Genomic DNA, 17,546 nt, shown 5'->3' on the forward strand with positions numbered 1-17,546 from the left:
CTACCGTGACGTATGGGAAGCACAAAGGAGAAGAGTGGTTGAAAAGGCAGGCAGGACGAGATAGGAGGGGGGGAGGCTAGAAGCAGAACAAGCCCGGCTGCATGAGATAGGAAGGATGGCGTCCGGCAAGGAGTTTGGAGCATCCGTTGTGACACCACCCATCTCGAGTCTAGCGGGTCAGGAGTCAGAAGAGGAAGAGGGAGAAGGGCAAACATTGACGCCACTTGCGGTCTACCCGGTTGCCCCTCAACGCCCGCTTCTGACAGGAAGCGAGACCGAGGCGTGAATGGAGCGTTAACTATCAGATGACCCCATTTCCCCCACGGCGGCATCAGCGGTACGAAACACCTGCCAGAAGAGGGGATAGAACCAGCCCTCTTTTCTCTGCCCGACCCGGAAGGCAAGAGAGATGCCGAAGTGCGCGGCCCGTGGCTCGGCTGCCGGTTGGTGCCCGCCCCAGACGCACGAAGCCAAGCAACGGGACACCGAGCCGTGTTACACAGAACAGGCAGGCAGACGACCACTCACACCAGGCCATCAAATATGCCACACCATCTTGGATGATCGTATGGGTGCGGATTGGTTCCCGCAAGCGTTCCTCAGGGCCGAGTTTATCTACCCTCGACGCCCTTTCGAACTTGCATTGCATATGCTGTCCCGCTTTCACCTTCTATCTAAGGCCGTACCGGTGATCTGTTGTCATGCAGTGTCTCGTCTGGACGACGGCAGATGTTTGGTGATATGTGATATCGGAATGATAAGGCTCCGTTCATGTCCAGGTGACGAACACAAGCTATCGAATCAGCTATTCCTTCTTCCTTGCCAATGCCCGAATATGTGGGAGTGCATGCATGATCTCGTTAAAGGACCAGATTCTGATGCTGATTGCTTCCTAGCCCGGCTTTGGGGTTGTAACCGGCGAGGAGCGGCCACTGAGCTGGCCGCGTTGAGGATTGATGGGGTCATGCCGTGATATTGATGTGATATGTGAGCAGCACAAGTCATTGGCTCCTGAGTTGCGACTGTGTAGGAAAGAGCTGCAGACAACCCTTGGTTGTCTTGGACAAAGTCGTAACATGGACGCCACTTGATTGGAACCGAGGTTGGCTAGAAGCTCTTGCATATCATGATCGGTGCGGTTGAGGATGAGTCGGGAAGTTGGTTCGGGAGTCTGGAGAAGAGGGGGCCGACAGCCTCAAGTTGGGGGATGGGCTTGTGTATAAAGCTCTGGAATTCCTCCAGCTTCCCTCCATCCTATCCTTTCCCACTCAGACCTCTTTCGGTATACACACCAGCTCATTATCAATTACCAAAACCACAAAGATACACACGAGACCATCAGTCGACAACCGTCAACCACACTCCTACAACATGCCTTCCCAGTGCAATTGTACCTCGTGCTCCTGCACCTCCTGTGACAGCTGCAGCTGCTGCGTGAGCCAAGCCAGTGTCTTGCACAAAGTTGAGATGGAAGCTAACATAATGCTTGCTCCAGTCCCACTAAGCTCCACGAGCCCTCAGCAGCGCCTGATGAGGAAGATGGAACTGTTGATCACCCGGCCAATTGCTAGAACGAGCTTTCGATAAAGAAGTAGTAATATCAACCAGGGATCGAAGGAGGGAAAAGGCCGAGAATGAAGAGTACTTGATCTTGTATTATTTCCTCCAACTCCTGCAATGTGGTATCATTGCTGTGAAGCAAGCTCTATGTATTTGGGTATCATCCGTTCGTCATTCCTGTATACCGATTGCCCCTATCGAAATGCTATTAAATTCTGTATGTCTTCTGGTCAATATACCATTATTTAGGAACCTTTGTTGGCGCCCAGTCTGCTAGCCAACCCCGTGCCTTGCTTAGATTCCCACCCTCTGCCTCCATGGCAGCTATGCACCATTCGAGATCCCATACGCCCTCAGCAGCAAGAATCTCGGCCGTTTTTTTCCGACGTTGCGATGCCTCATCGACACAGAAGTGCATGCGTTGACTGTGGTCAGTGATCGCCTCGAGAAGCGGTTTCACCAACGGTAGCGCAGTCGAAACACTGGTGCCCAGCGCTTCCAGCCCACGGTTTGCCCGGCCTGTTTTGCACCACTCGTTCTGGCACCATTTCTTTCCGCAACCTGCCGTGAGCTGGGCGAGGTAGCGTCTCTCAATCCGGCGGCATAACGATTTTCCTTCTGGGTCGTGCATGTTGACATAGAGTGGCGCAAAGCACAGACTGCAAAGCCCCAGACTGTTTCCAGGCCCTTGACCCATCTGAGTCCCACCATTGACTTGGCCTCGAGGTCCAATGCCGTGGAGTGTGCGACCACAAAGCTCACCCCTGCACAACTCTGGCTTTGGCTTCTGGGCCTTGTCAAGTTCGTGATGAGCCACATGGGCAGCCATGTCTCGGAGACGGACGATGGAGCCACAAAGATGGCAGTCGGTTGTGCGCCCGCCATCAGCTCTCTCGTGAGCTGTCAAACCCGACAGTACTGTCTCCGCTTCTGAAGACGGATCGAGCGGATCGCCCTCTTGAGGAACCTCGAGGTGGCAAAACTGACAGAGTATAAGTTTGTGGGGGCAGTTAGTGGTGGCATGGCGGGCCAGCTCTGGTAACGAGGGGAAGGTGAAAGGAGACGATGGGCCGCAGGCAGTGCATGTATGCGCAGTGTGCTGGACGTAGTCATGTTTCGACCTGCTCAGCATGCTTGAGCCATAGGCCTCTGGATGCACGGGGCAATGCCAGTGAGCTTCCCATTCGGCCGACTTCTTCTGGAACACGTTCTTGCACTGAGAGCAGACAATGTTGTTTCTCAAGCAGAAGTTCTCATGGAGCACAATTGTTTGCTTGGGTACCATCTGATGGCAGTTTCTGCACTGTTCTTCCGTTGTGGACTTGGGTGCTGAGCTGCTCAGGTCGATGGGAGCTGTCACAGAGCCTTGTGCGTCAACAGCTTTTGCACGTAGAGTGTATTTTGCTGGGACTGATCCCACCGCATCCTTGCCTGGAAGGCAGAACCCGTGAACGGAAACAAGTAAAGCTTCTGCCCCCTCAAGCTCAGCATTGGTAGGCTGAATGACGATGCGCTTCAGGCCATCTTTCGGCGAAGAGAAGTCGCCAAAGACGTGCTCTGTATCCCTGGGTAATGCTCGTTGACGGTTAGACTTGGGGCTAACAAAAAGGTCGACCTCGTGGTCGCCATGTATTGTCAACTCGATGGCGACCGGGCGAGATTTGTCCCAGGATGGTAAGTCGTAATCGGCATAGTCTCCATCTAGAACCTGACCATCAACCTGTTTCCAAATGTCTATCGTGTGACCGATTGAAGTACCAGCATCCGTTCCTGGCGCACGCTGTGACTGGGCAGCGATATGACGCAAGGTTTCGCGAGCCTGTTCTTCGTTTAGGGGTTCAATATCAACTTCCAAATCGGTGTCCACAACACAGATTCCACTTCCTTCCGGCAAGAGCTTGTCGACCAGGAACCGAAACTCCTCTCCCTTCACTCCATGAACCGACAGAATTGAGTCCTTTGTGAGTGTGGTAAAGTTTGCGCGGAGCTGTCTTTCAAGGAGGGATTTCCAGTCATCAGGATTGTAACCAGCCTCAAGCGGTCGTAGCCTAACGTATGTGCCTTTCGGGAGCTGCCTAGCTTTGACACTTATTCTCAGCCCTTCTGTCTTGGTGGGTTCATCGTCCGTAAGGCCCACCACTTCGTCTTCGAACATTGGCTCTTGCTGTATGTCTTCGTGCTGTATTCCAAGTGCGTCGATCAGGTAGGGGCTGAGGGCGACCTCGCCTTCGTTTGCCGAAAACTCTCGGATACCAGCGTAAACAGAATTTCCATTCTTCTGGTTCACCAGTTGAAACATCAACGGGTGAGGTAATTGCTGGCTAGTCTCGCGATACTGCGCACGTTCTCGTCTGGCATCGGATACGGCATAGGGGTTGAAAGGATCGAAGGCAGTAAAAGTGTGCGACGTCGACGATGTGAAGGTCGAAGGGGCTCTTGCCAGAAGCTGTTCAAGAGCCGACTGCGGAAGCAGGATCTTATCGCCCTGCAAACCCTTGGAGGCGGATGGGGATGGATGAGCGATGCGTAGAGATGCCGACCAATTCAGCTGCTCTGGCTTGAATGTCATGTTGGGAGCGCGATGAACTGGAAAGCGCCAAAGAAATCGAGAATGGCGGTTGGGTTTGATATTGTGTACGGTATATCGTGAAACAAAAAAGGGAAACGAACGTGTTTCAATGGCGGAAAAGCTGTTGACGTTGATGGTATCACCTCACAAAAAAGCCTTCGACAATCAGTCAGCGGTTTCTTGCAGATTCCATCACCGGACATCGTCATCAGCCAGCTGATAGCTGATGCCTGCTGGCAACGCCCCCCCACTAAAACGGCCTGGGCCCCGAGCGAGACCCAGCGCGTGGGGTACCATGTTTATGCCTGAGGTTTCCATAACATGAAGCTACGGCGGAACTTACGGGTGGTGTTCCTACCTTATCAGCACATTTGGACAGCGTGGAAGCAGTCCTGAAGCCCCTAGTGCAAACTCAGCTCTCTCTCGGGAGCCGTCAGCTCCGTGCACAACTTTCCTAAACGCGCTGTCTGCGGTTGCCTTTGGCCCCTGTTCAGCCAATCCCACCTCGAAGAAGGATTGTGGGGAAACCCCCGCGGTCGAGAACAGCACCAGGCCTCTTTTGGAGATGCCGAATGGCCCAATGAATGGCAGATCCACCGGATTTGCTGCATGGAGCACTTGGCCAGATCTCCGTGAGATGACAAGCTGGAACTTGGAGCTGCGATAAGATAAGGAACAGAGAGGACAGCTCAACACCTCAACAGGTATACACGTGTCCCACAGCTGGATGGTGTTTCGTTGCTGCCCTGCTCAGTTGACCTCTTGTTTCCCCTCCACAAACCAACGATTCGTGCCGCTTGCCACAGCGAGGCCACAGCGAGCTAAGGCAGTGCGACCCGACGTCGTTCTCCAGACGGGCGAGACTGGGCGTGGGACGAGGAGGGGAAATCACTCTGTTTGGGCAAAGAATGTGGTCAGCGTGAGGGGGGACACCCCGCTGTGTGTTGGGGGGATTATGTTCAAGGTCCCCAGAACCCCCGTGAACCCCAACGCTAAAGCCGGCTAATCACTCGCATCCATGCAACCCATCTGCGACTTTCTGCAACAACCTCTTCGGCCCGTTCAAACAGTGTCTCGGCCAGCTCCACGCCTGGTAAGAGGTAAGAGGATAGGGGTTTGATCTTGGGACGGCCATTCTGCCAGCTGGCAGATGATGGATGCCCTTTAACGTGTCTTTGAGAACCTGGAAGGCCAACCAAGATCTTGGGCGCAATCTGGCGCAGATCGTTTGATGTTGAACAATTACATTCCACGATTAAGGTTAATATCGACATGGGTGTTTGACGCTCGAACCGCCCAGCCCTCCTGGCATGGACCCTTGCACCTTTGCTTGAGCACCCTTGCACCTTTGCTTGAGCACCCTTGCACCTTGGCTTCGATGATCGACCGACCTCCTCTCGACTTCCTGATTTGCGACCGCCTTGACAGCTTCGCTTGTGCGATCCAGACTTCCGGACTTAATCGTCCCATCCTGTCAAGTCGTCAGCTATATAATTATCTACAGGCTGACCCCGCGCTTTGCTGACTTGATCCCTTCCCCCTAGCTCCATCCTCGTAAACCTTCCTATCCTTCTTACCAAACCAACTCGACGACAAGCTTTCAAGCCTACGATGGCCAGAGACCAAGTTCTACCTTCAGAGATTCAAGAAACCGCACTACTTCAACTGCTTGCCAATTCCCTAGTCCTTTCCCAAACAGCTCCGTACCTGTCCTGCTACGATGTCTTGAATCTGGCTGCCACATCGCGCGCATTTCGTTTCCTGATCTACCATACCCCGCAAGTCTTCCGCCGCCTGGATTTGGGCAACGTCAAGACAGCCCAGTTTGACAGTGATGCTATTGACCGGGGTGGCCAGACCTGGCGCAATGTTCAGCTTGACGAAACCTTGACTGAGGACGAGTGAGTCTGTTATCTCCGTGCATGGTCCGACAGGAGGCTGACCTCATGTTCCCCTGCCAGTTTCTATTCGAGACCTCTGAGAGGCATCTTCTCCAACCTCCGACGGCATGACATCCTTCGGGATGTGCAGGTTTTGACCCTTGATGGTCTTTCTGTCACTGCCGAGCTCATCCACGACATCCTCATTGATCCGGCATTTTCGGTTCGCATTCTATCGATCCGCGATGTCAAGAATCTGAATGAACGAAAGCTCCAAAAGACACTGCAATATGCGTGCCGAGAGTCCAGACCTGAGGGCACACCACGGCTCAAGGGTCTCTATGTGTTTGGTCCGAAGGATCCGGTACCTGAGGCGGCTCCTCCTCAGGAGAGCTCCCGGAGCCCTTCACCTACCAGTCCGGCCGCGGTAGCAGCAGCCTGGAACACGCGAAGCCAACAAACACTGACGACTTCTCTCATTGAGGAACTTGAGGCGTGGTATTCTCGCCGTGGCAGCCAGTTTCCGTGTCGGATCAACCCTGACTGGGCCTCTACGCTTGTGGCCTGCGATGGCATGATTGCATTTGATTCAGTTCTTTGCACCAGCCCCAGGCATATCAACTCGCTGGCATGGGGCAAGGTTAACCTCGATGTTCTGAAAGCCGCGGGCTCCCCATCATCTGCATTGATCCCTCACTTCAACGTGGCCACTCACAGTCTCGGTGGCTGTGAGGGATGTGGCTCTGCACCCGAAGGTTTTACAGTGTGGGGAGAAGACATCTATCCAGAAGAAAGAGATACTGAGGGAAGAAGGTCTAGTCATACTTCCATGGCCGACATTGGGAGGTTCCCGCTGCTGCCCCCGCCTCCGATGCATTCTTCGACCCTGAGCGCTGCAATGTGTCCGACTGGCCAGGCGGTCCGGCACCGACTTTCCTACCTGAGAAAGGGAAACCAGAACAAGGCGCGCTTCATCCCACGCTGTTTTGACTGCATTAGAGACAGGTACTGCGCCGGGTGCAACAAATGGTGGTGCGAGACGTGCTATGTCGGGGCGTTTGCAGGATCATCCAGTGGCCATGCTGGATTGAATTCAGGGGACCATGTAAGCAACCCCCCCACCATTACCGGAGAGAACGACAACAGAGACTCGGGGCCCATGATACTGGACGGGTTTTGCGCCGATGGAAAGTGCTCGCTCTGCCGTTCCTCGACCGCTTCTGTGACTGCCGGCAGCGAGCAGCCTGCATAAAGCCAGAGAGCTGGCTGTCGAGCATTCTAGCTGGACCCAGATGCGATGCACTGCGGAGCGAGCCCTGCCATCCAAAGATCCCATGAGTATGCGGAGACGTTGTACAAAAAGGTCCATGTCCCTTTGGGCTTTGCGCTTTTGTTGTCCCCGTTGTTGTTATTGTTGTTATTGTTGTTGTGTTGTCTTGACCAGTGATGCACGCAGAACGCACCCTGATTTGCAGTTACTGACTGTTTTTCAACAGCCCCCGGTCCTGAAGAGTTGTTGGGAATGTGGCATGAACGTAGGCTGACCTTTGATGTAAGGCTTATTTCCAGAGGTTCTTCAACTGACACCCAGCTAGTGCAAAGACTGCATTGAAAGCACACAGCGGATGTGCACAAGATGCGGTGGTGGATACTGCCTCATCCACAATGAAGGATCTGATATGATTTCTGTAAGTTCCATTCCGGCTCCCCATGACTGAGACCAGATAATTAACTATTTCTTCCAGTGTGATTGTAAGCCTTTCTCTAGTGTCTAGAACACAAGCTGTCATCTTGACCTGTTGGAGTAACTTTACTAAACTACCAATGTTGTAGGGTGTGTAGGACGAAGCAGACGATTCCGGGAGCTCTACTGAGAGTTTGCGAGCTTTCTTGGGCTTCTATTCTACGCCCAGATGTTTTGAACTTTCTAGTATTGGAAACACTCCCCTCCCGGGTCCATACCTAACAACAGCCCGGTCATCAGATTAGATTCCTCTTTTGTTCGGACCTAACTGGCCTTCCCAGTCCCACAACTCCGCTCTTCCCTTTCTTTTCCATATCATTGTCTGAAACGATATGGTTTCTTGGTACAATCGGTACTTGTATTTGGAGGCCACAAGAGAACACAAGGGAAAGCAGGTCGCTTGACGACTTTCAACTGTATTTATCTCAGCTCTGTATGATTGATGATCAAATGATACCCTACCAGCGCGACCTCAAAGGAATCACTTTGTGACTCTTCATGCCACCTTGCCAAAATTGCCGATAGCACCACATGAGAAGTTTGCTATTACAATTTGTGATGTTCACTGGCATTGCTTGATCTCCGTGTGCTTTGACCTGATGAATTCCTATGCCAGCTGCACTTCATCGCGGCACTCTTGTGAAACCTGGACGAGTCTATGATAAGAATACTCTGTCACAGAGAAATATTTTCAGGAGTGTCTAGGAGAGCCTAATGGCAATTTTCTGATAGAAGGTCATCTTGAGAGAAAACCATCACGGCGTGGACAAAATAACTGGCACTGCAAAAGTGATCATACCTCACAAGATAGCCAATAGATCTAAAAAAAAAGTAGGATCCCTATTTTCTTTTTATCAAGGTACAAATTGATAATGATCATCAGTCTTACTGACTTGTAGAACCAATCATTTTATCCAGAGCTTGACCATCTACATGATGCAGATGATATTTACCCCTGACTTTCATGCACTGGCCATCTCCCATCAAAAGATGTCTCACATCTGCTAGATATGAACCCCTATGCATACAACAGATGAAAATTGACAGAGAGGGTCATCATTGCTCAGAGATAAAAAAAAAAACTTGCTCTTTTCCATTCACTGAATGACCTATATGACGCCTCTCATCATTCAGGTTGCATCACCTGACAAGCCACACTTGCATAAACACATCTGCCCAATGACAAGCTGAAAGGTACATCATGTAAAGCCACCCCCTGCATATATAGCGACCAAGACAAAACAATAACAGAAACCTAATATGAGACCCCTATTATCGTTACACTTCACAACACCACAAGGCTGATATCCAACTCCCAGAATCAGTATCCCAGACAGGACAAGACAAAATATGCAACCAAGTCCCCTCCCAAGATCCTATAAGATTTCAAAACAACCCAAACTTGAGCTGCCACAATTATACTAGCCGGATATAATAAAGAAAAGGAAATAGAGGTATCTCAAATAAGCCCTTAACCCACCACCTGCCGCCCTAACCATATCCAAAAAAACCCAGTAGGTAATCAATCCCATGACTTCCAAGACAAAAAAAAAAGATATGTCGATGGAAAAAGGAAAAACCAACCCCCCTTAATCCCATTAACCCCCCAGCATCCCTTCAAAAGGAGAAAAGAATGGAAAAACCCTTAAAGCGAGAAAGAAACCGAATTGGCATTGTCATACTCTGTCGAATTGCACAAACTCGGAATCTGGTACTGCGTCGCGCCCAGAATCCCAAGGTTGCCGCCCGTCGTGCGTGTGGCATATGAGTCCTCAAACCAAGTCGTGTCGAACCTGGGAAAGCCGGCGAGGCTCGATCCATAGTAGGGCCTCTCCACGACCCAGTCTGCGTCCTTGCGGGCGAGGGTCGGGCCAGAAGTCACGTTGACGATGACTTGTTCGTCCTGGCTGACGTTGTCGAATTTGCTAGGGAAGAGGTGTTGGTTTTGATCATGTGGAAGGAATGAAGGAAGGAAAAAGGCTCACATGGTGGCTGCGGTGTCAGATGTTGTATTGATTGTGACTTCGATCCAGTCTCCTACGGCGACTATAGGTGGAGAGCAAACACGTCACGTTAGCAAAAGGAGTTCACATCTCAGGTGATAAGGGCAGGCAGGGCAGAGCAAGACTTACGGGGCATGGTCGAGATGGTAAATGCAGTGTCAGGAACCCATTGCCACCAAGCTTCGTGTCTGGAACAGTTAATTAGCAAGCTGATACTCGATCCATCCAGTCTACGATTTCAAAGAGTAAACTCACCTTGTGGCGGAAGTGGAAGTGTCAATCTTACAGACAGTGCCCGACTGCAGCAGGGCCGAGGGCCATGTGTTGCCGTCAATGCCGATCCAGACAGCAGCGGCTTGGGGATAGGTTTGGCCCGTTCTTTTGGTACAGCCCGGAACCTGCCAGAAGGAATGGATGCTCTTGATCTTGTTGGTGGTTGGCGAGTGGTTTACGGCACCGCACCAGTTGGCGCTGCTCGAGATGGGGTTGGCTCTCTTCTTCTTGATCTTGGTAGGGGCAGGCTGGACAGCACCCGGACCGTTGTTCTTGCTACGACCAAACTGGTAGGGTGCGAACTTGATCTGCTCCTTGGGGATGGGTACACCCTTTCGGGTACCCGTTACCTCGTACTTGAGGGCGGTGGCATTTTCAAGGAGAAGAGCCGAGCCGAGGAGAAGCAACTGAAACCACCTCATGGCGACGATAGAGGGGGGTGGGCAAGTGGGAAAGAGAGGTTGAGCAATATAAAATAGAGTGCAAAGTATAGAGCCGAGCAACGCCAGGAGACAGGCGAGGTGGTAGTTGGATGCAATTCGGGTGAAAGTTTGAGGTTTGCGGCCTTATCAAGACTTCATATTGGGCGGAAGGATTGGGTGGCTTGGGGGGAGGTTATTATATCTTCTTGCAGTCGGGGGAAGGGTTTTGAAGGAACACGACGAACGCGGACGGGTTCTTCCATCGTCTGCTCTGCGCCGACGTCCAGTGGGGTTCTTCAAGAGAAAGTGAATGGTTTAGCGGAGCGAGATCAGTTCATCTGAAGTCGAGTCAGAGTCATAGGTACCTCCACCTACCACACCTTCAAGCGCGCCGGGGCCAAGTTTGGCCTTAGACTTGCATGGAATGTAGTCGATATTCCGGGCTAGCCTTTCCTTTTCCAGATGTATTGCTCTCGGCATCACTCCAGGAACATGGAATCGTGCCTGTTGTGTTTCCCCACATTGGCTCCAGGGGAAAGAGGCACATTGATGACTGGGTTTCCTCGGCCAAAGACGAAGTGTGCCCCGAGGAGCTGGTCGGTCACAAAGTTAGCGCGGGTGAAGAGGAAGCGAGCTGCAGTCAGGGGCGAGGTTCTAGGCCAGGAATGGTGTGAAACATAAATTGCTGCGACTAGCTGCTACTTGTTGTATCTGGGAGGACGCCAACCTCAACACTTCCGGACGGCCTCTCAGCTTTCCATCTCGCAAAACACAACCTATGGGTATGGAAAATAACGGCAACGGCAGTGAGAAAATCAACACGGGCTGTCTCGGAATGGCAACGTCTGCGGCACGCAACGCTCAGTACGAACCGAACCAGCCGGAGGCTTCGAAAGAAGGTTCCATCCAGCTTACCCTTGCACCACATCCAGAATCCTTCCTTCACTCCTTCAAAACTGGGCTTCTTCCTTCAGCACCCCTACCCCTGCCCCCAGACCGGAGCAGATTCCAGGTTTTCGGACGAGTTGAAGGGTATCGACGGTGTTGACGGTAGGGGGGGAGGGGCGGTGCGGTGCAGAAAGACTGCCAAGGTCCAAGCCTGCTCTGTGCCGCAACCGTTCCTGTCAGACGGGGCGATGTGATGTGGATATCAAAGAGGCACTCAATGACACATGGGAACAAGAAAGAGGAACGGTTCTCGTGTGGCGCAAAGGCCGTGAGCTGGGCATCCAGACCTTCTTGACGCATTTTGATGCAGATTTTCCTTTCTCAGCAAAGCGTAATCCGACACTACTGCGTAGCAGAGGTAGCTAAATGTGACGTGATGTCGGTAGTAGTCCAGTATCGGACGTAATAGGGAGGTAGACAGGCCTTGGTAGGCTTGGGAGGCGTTCGGAGGCTGGGGGAGGTAGGGTGTCTTGGGACTGACTACCCTAGGTAGCGTCGAGGTAGTGTCGGATGTAGAGTCCACAGCGTGGGGTGTAGCAGGGCGGCTGACGATGCCAGAGTAGTATTAGCCCCCAGTTTCTCCCGCGAACTATTGGGAGTGTGCGTGGTGGTGGCCACGTTCTGGCATGGCCAAGTTCTGTGCGGGGTCGGAGTGTGAGGCCTGTGATTCGGTGAGTCGAGGGCACTCGATCCAGACGGGTGATCTTCCTGCGCATGCAGCCAGCGATGATGGGGGAGGAGGTGGAGGAGGAAGTGGAGGATGGAATAAGTTGAAAGCGCGTGATGCGTGATGCGAGGCGTCTGCAGTCTGCAGCGAGCCCGTTGGAAATTCGCTCGAGATTTATTGGTGGTATCGGAGAGACAATAGATTGGCTGATCTGCCTTGCCCAGCTGCATGGCTGCAAGGTCCCCGTCCTCGCTACTTCCCTTCTCAGCTCCACCATCTCCAAGTGACATCTTGTCAATCTTGACACCTTCCGCGAGCAAAAGCTGGCACTCTGGCCGGGAAGAGACAGTGCCGGCCATGCCGAATGCATGTTCGCTATTAGGCAACCGCAGGGTCGGATACTACCCAGACCGTCAGCACGTTGCAGGCAGGGATGCATGTTGGTTTTCAAGGGGGGGGGTTGCAATCGTATTCAATGCCCAGGTCGGATACAAGTACCGTACCATAGACCAGACTCAGCCTTAACCTCCCCAGTCGTCACATTCTCCATTCTCCATTCGCCGGGCGCGAAGGGCACTTGATTGACGTCGGTGAACACACCATGATCGCTGGACCGAGCATTTCCGCGAGCCCTCCACTGTCTCGATTCCAAGAGCCGTTTTATTGTATGCGCCGTGGCTTGAAGGGCTGAGAGGTAGAGGGGGTGCGGGTGGGTCATGAGCAAGCGCTGAGAGTACATGCATGTATGGAAGTCGAGGTGATAGCCGTGATGTAACCGCACAATTCAAAGATGGGATGAACCAGAGCGAACCAATCAGGTGTTGCAAAACCTCGTCAATCTTCCCGTATCGCTTCTCGGGGACTTCTACAAGAGGCCAGCGTGGATGCGTGCAGGGCCAAGAGAGACACGGGAAGCTCCGGACTCAGTCTTGATGATCAGGAAAATGGCTGAAGAATCTTGGTATCTCGAAAAGACAGTCAGTTGGGGGAAACGGTTCAAAGCGTTGAACGGGACGCTGATTCGTCATCCATCCTTTCAGTTGCCATTGGTCATGCTCCTGTTGTATTATCGACCGTGCAGTACGTGCCGCCCCACCATCAACCACTTCCTTCGTCTGTTCAGTGACTGTCCGGCTCCCCTCGCTTTGGCTTCGTTCAGCCAGCTTCGTCAGGCGACACGGCGAGGACCCTTTGATTCAGTAAGACACCACACGAGATTGTTATGAGGCAGAGTGAGTGGAAGAGCTGGGCGCCTATGCGAGTTTACGGACCGGATCCAGTGTGTCTGAAACGTGCATATTCCTTGGGGGCTTTGTTGACTGACAATGTTGAATCCTGCCCTCTCTTGCCATGTTCAGGTGGTCTTGGTAGTCAGCAGTATGGTGTGAAGTATCGAAATGGGCATTCGTTGGCGAGACTCTAATTCGGTCAGAAGATGGTGTCGAGAGCTCGTTAGAATTTGGAACTGCCGTCCCATGAGATCCGATCAAGATATCCTTTTTGGCGGCCATCGCTTTCAGAGTATCAGGGACTACTATATTCCGATCTCGGCACATCCGTGATCTCGGAAGTGTATGATAATGCCAACATAACCAGCAATAGCAATCAAAATAATCAAAGAGAAAAAAGATAGGTCATCGATTAATCATTTCTTCTCGACCTCATCCTTCATGGCCTTTCCGATAATGACATTTTCTTCGCCAACCTGAGGCGGTTCAAGTCACCCAAATCAGCATTCCGCTTTCCATACCTCCCAATTTTGTACCAAGGCAGTGAGAATAGCGAGTCCATGCTCTCCAAGCTTCGACCTGCCGTCTCCAGCACTATGAAAAACACCCATACCGCACCAGGAATGGTAACGATGGCAACGGACCAAAATGTCCCCTTTGGTGAGATACCTCCGAGTTCCAACTGGAGAAGCATGTTTGGCACAGCCCGTGTATTCCCGTATTGATTGGCAAAATGAAACGACATGGCGAGTGAGGTGCAAAAAGCCCGGATTCTCAAGGGGAAAAGCTCCGCCGTGAGTAGATATTGCATGCTGTTCCATCCCAACGCCCAACCGAAACCTGAAATGTAGATCATAGCAATCGCACCCTTGGAAAGTCCTGACTGCGAGGGGCTGAGGAGATAGCCCTCTTGTATGCCCAACTCGGGGACTGCAGGGTGGAAAACGGCAACGTAGATCATCGACACAGCCTGCAAGGTGATGCCAATAAGCAGCGAGCGCTTTCGGCCGATGAAATCGACGAGGAAGAGGGCGCATACCACGGCGGCAGTGAGCTTAACGATGCCAAACACAGCTGTCACCCGAAGCGTCCTGTCTGTTCCAGTTATCCCAAGAATGTTGAACAGGTCTGGGGCGTAGAGTGTGATAGAACCAGCAGCAGACCATTGTGACAGTATCTGTGCGCAGATGGTGAGGCATACGCGGTAGAGGTTCGTTGGGACAGTGAATGCCTCCTTCAAGATTCCCATCCATCCAGATCCCACAGCTGCATCCATCTCTTCCAAACGGCTTGACGTGATGGCGCTGATCTCCTGAGTTACATAGTTATGTTCTGGGGACAGGTTTCGAAGACGAGCCATGACATGAACGGCCATCTTATGCTGACCTTGCTTGATCAGGTACCGCGGAGACTCGTACTGAAAGAGGCTTAAAGTAAATATCAAGACTGCAAAGATGAGATACAAAATTGTCGGCACTTCCCAGCGAGCTGCCGTTGTATCACCCAGGTTGACTTGACAGCCGTAATTCGTAAAGTATGCCAAGACGATGCCCAAGTACACAAAACCGGTGAAGATGCATGTACACAACCCCCTGACACTGGCCGGGGCAATTTCCGCAATGTAGACAGGACCAACAACAGGTGTTTGTCCAACGCCAAGTCCGACGATAAACCGACCAGCATATATGGCGCTCAGATTGCCTTTGGCTCCCATGAAGATGACAATGCCCAACACCCACAGCAGACAGAGCTGCCGTGTAGCCCAGATGCGTCCGATCCTGTCACAGATGAGGAAGGCGCTGAAGCTCAAGTCAGCATGACAAACGCGTGACCGGCGACGCGCAGGGTAGTTGGCAGATGGAACCTTGACCTACATCAGAGCCCCCCCAACACTCCCTAGTTGAACCATGGAGGAAACATTGGCTTTGATGTTGGCTTGCTTAACCTCGGTATAGGAGCTGTAATTGATGGTGCCCTGGAAGTGCTTGCTGTTGAAGGCGCCGCTGATCAAGCCCTCGTCAACGCCTCGTGCTGCGCCCAAAAGGCCGAAAGAGAACACGGCAAACCATAATCTCCAATTGAAGATTTCTTTTGGTTCGCCCAAATCCTGGAGCCGAAAGATGTTCACAGGCTTCTTCACGCCCCCCGCCATTCTGTGCTGACACGGCAAAACAAAATACGAAGGAGCAGAAAAAGAAAAAAAAAGCAGAACGCAGATAATCCAGATGAAAAAGGAAACTCGTCTGGGAGGATCACACCTACCTAAGTAGTCCATATGAGGTGGGGTGTCTCTTGTGAACACGCAGAGATGGTGATACGGTGACATGCTAGGTAGACAGAAGGGACGTCGATCTGCCCTATCCGACGGCGTGGCCCCATGGCGTCACTGAACCATGGTCCGGCAGTTGAACGTCTGCTGCTCGTCGATCTCGTTGATGTAACTTTGTCGGTCTCATTGCGAGTGCAAAGGTGAACGTTGTACTTGTTGTGTGTTACATGTGAATCCCATTCAGGCAGGTGCTGCAAAACCGAGAAATTTTGTGACTGGCCAGCAAGTCCGGAGCCCGGCCTTGTCTCGGCTATTCATAACGAGGGAACCACACTGGGAGTTACATGGGTATGTAATTCTGGACTTTGCTGAGATCCTTCGCTACGGTAGGTTGTCTGTGGTTCGGCGAGTTGCAAGTTGGCCGCCCTGTCAATGGTGCCGAGATAGACAGTTGTGGGGTTTTTTTTCCAGCACGGCACTTACAGACAATCGAACGGCTCCGAGAGGTATACTTGATATAAGATAACCGCTGCTAGAGAATGATGGTCTCAGGTTGATTTGGACGTTGAAAGAAGCATTTGGTGGCTACTGGTACCCCGGATCTCCAGCAAGGAATTTGACTCATCCCCACATTATTCTCCGGGCCTATAACCTACCGTCTTAGTGAAGCGGGGCCCGTGTGCCACCGTTCCCCCGTTGGCTTCTTCGACCCAATGGCAACATATGTCAAGAGACCGGCCCCCTTTCTAACACCCGCCGAGTATCCATCACCCTTGCCCGTGTCATCAGTCACAATGGGAGGACTACCAGAATACGTCCATGTCAACCACAGAGATGCCCGGCTATTTGTCGTCTCGCTCCTCGTAGCCTCTGGAGTATCCCTCCAAAATGCCAAAACCGTCGCCCTGGGCCTAGTCCAAGCCGACCTGCGTGGCGTCGAAAGCCACGGTATCAACCGTCTGCCATCTTATCTCGCCCGCATTCGCAATGGAATCCTTGATCCCAAAGCAGAGCCCACTCTCACTCAAATTACTCCGGTTGTGGCTCAGGTAGATGGTCATAATGGCTTTGGCTTCCCCGCAGCCCACTTGGCGATGAAGACAGCCATCGAGATGGCCAAGACGCTCGGCATTGGAATGGCCAGCGTCAAGCACAGCAACCACTTTGGCATGTCGGCTTGGATCGTGCAGCAAGCTGTTGACGCCGGGATGATGAGCTTGGTTTTCACCAACTCATCTCCTGCTCTTCCGGCATGGGGTGGGAAGGAGAAGCTGCTGGGGGTCTCGCCTATTGCCTGTGGTGCGCCGGGCGGTGAAGGGTCGATACCATTCATATTAGATATGGCGCCCTCGGTTGCGGCGAGAGGAAAGATTCATAAGGCGAAGAGAAGAGGGGAGAAGATACCGGGGGTCTGGGCCTTGGATGCTGAAGGGAGACCAACGAATGACCCGGATAAGGCACTCGATGGAGGTGTGATGTTGCCCATGGGTGGACCGAAAGGGTCCGGGTTGGCCATCATGATGGATGTCTTTTCAGGTGTTCTTTCTGGTTCAGCATTTGCCGGCGGTGTCACTGGACCTTATGACATGTCTCAGCCCGGTGATGTCGGACATTTCCTTGTCGCCATCAAGCCGGACTTGTTCATGAGCATGGATGAGTTTAAAGGCCGGATGACAACGTTGTATCATCGAGTGGTGAGTTCAAAGAAAATGGAGGGCGTGGAAAGGATATATTTTCCGGGCGAGATTGAGCTATTGACGGAGAAGAAGAGGCTCGCTGAAGGCATCCCGTTTGTGCAGGCCGAAATTGATGCTCTGAACAAGGAAGCTGAGCTTTTGAAGGTTGGAAAGATTGGAGAAAGCCTTCGACTTGAGTGCCTGTGACCCATCGGCTAAAATTGTGCCCAGCGCATCCTTGCTACCAAATGTATAATAGATAGAGCCTGCCAGTCCCTATTGTTGCGGTTTGTGTAAAGACGATTG

The 17,546-nt window shown here is 52.3% G+C and overlaps 7 protein-coding genes across 7 annotated transcripts; 4 read left to right on the forward strand and 3 right to left on the reverse strand.

Annotated features, from left to right (window-relative positions):
• Positions 1–1,126: 1,126 nt before the first annotated feature.
• QC763_409900 (uncharacterized protein) lies at positions 1,127–1,846 on the forward strand (the record flags this gene model as incomplete). The annotated part of the gene is made up of 2 exons (XM_062912618.1): positions 1,127–1,434; positions 1,496–1,846. 2 exons carry the CDS (start codon positions 1,127–1,129, stop codon positions 1,569–1,571), a joined length of 384 nt encoding a protein of 127 aa, XP_062765600.1. The 3' UTR covers positions 1,572–1,846.
• On the reverse strand, positions 1,802–4,129 carry QC763_409890 (uncharacterized protein; the record flags this gene model as incomplete). The annotated part of the gene is made up of 1 exon (XM_062912617.1): positions 1,802–4,129. One exon carries the CDS (start codon positions 4,127–4,129, stop codon positions 1,802–1,804), a length of 2,328 nt encoding a protein of 775 aa, XP_062765601.1.
• Positions 4,130–5,286: 1,157 nt separating this feature from the next.
• On the forward strand, positions 5,287–7,261 carry QC763_0064520 (uncharacterized protein; the record flags this gene model as incomplete). The annotated part of the gene is made up of 3 exons (XM_062905895.1): positions 5,287–5,475; positions 5,498–6,030; positions 6,091–7,261. Exons 2-3 carry the CDS (start codon positions 5,741–5,743, stop codon positions 7,259–7,261), a joined length of 1,461 nt encoding a protein of 486 aa, XP_062765602.1. The 5' UTR covers positions 5,287–5,475; positions 5,498–5,740.
• A 45-nt stretch (positions 7,262–7,306) lies between these two features.
• Positions 7,307–7,851, forward strand: QC763_0064530 (uncharacterized protein; the record flags this gene model as incomplete). Its single annotated transcript, XM_062905896.1, has 4 exons — positions 7,307–7,372; positions 7,506–7,544; positions 7,605–7,697; positions 7,843–7,851. 4 exons carry the CDS (start codon positions 7,307–7,309, stop codon positions 7,849–7,851), a joined length of 207 nt encoding a protein of 68 aa, XP_062765603.1.
• A 988-nt stretch (positions 7,852–8,839) lies between these two features.
• On the reverse strand, positions 8,840–10,579 carry QC763_409870 (uncharacterized protein). The gene is made up of 4 exons (XM_062912616.1): positions 10,012–10,579; positions 9,886–9,944; positions 9,739–9,799; positions 8,840–9,678 (listed from the first exon to the last, which is right to left on the reverse strand). The coding sequence occupies exons 1-4, from the start codon at positions 10,449–10,451 to the stop codon at positions 9,399–9,401; spliced, it is 840 nt and encodes a 279-aa protein (XP_062765604.1). The 5' UTR covers positions 10,452–10,579; the 3' UTR covers positions 8,840–9,398.
• A 3,035-nt stretch (positions 10,580–13,614) lies between these two features.
• Positions 13,615–17,483, reverse strand: QC763_409860 (uncharacterized protein). Its single transcript, XM_062912615.1, has 3 exons — positions 16,048–17,483; positions 15,170–15,959; positions 13,615–15,094 (listed from the first exon to the last, which is right to left on the reverse strand). Exons 2-3 carry the CDS (start codon positions 15,619–15,621, stop codon positions 13,735–13,737), a joined length of 1,812 nt encoding a protein of 603 aa, XP_062765605.1. The 5' UTR covers positions 15,622–15,959; positions 16,048–17,483; the 3' UTR covers positions 13,615–13,734.
• On the forward strand, positions 16,359–17,447 carry QC763_409850 (uncharacterized protein; the record flags this gene model as incomplete). The annotated part of the gene is made up of 1 exon (XM_062912614.1): positions 16,359–17,447. The coding sequence occupies one exon, from the start codon at positions 16,359–16,361 to the stop codon at positions 17,445–17,447; it is 1,089 nt and encodes a 362-aa protein (XP_062765606.1).
• Positions 17,484–17,546: the final 63 nt, after the last annotated feature.

The sequence above is a fragment of the Podospora pseudopauciseta genome, chromosome 4 (genome assembly GCF_035222475.1).
Source record: "Podospora pseudopauciseta strain CBS 411.78 chromosome 4, whole genome shotgun sequence".
Taxonomy (NCBI): Eukaryota; Fungi; Ascomycota; class Sordariomycetes; order Sordariales; family Podosporaceae; genus Podospora; species Podospora pseudopauciseta.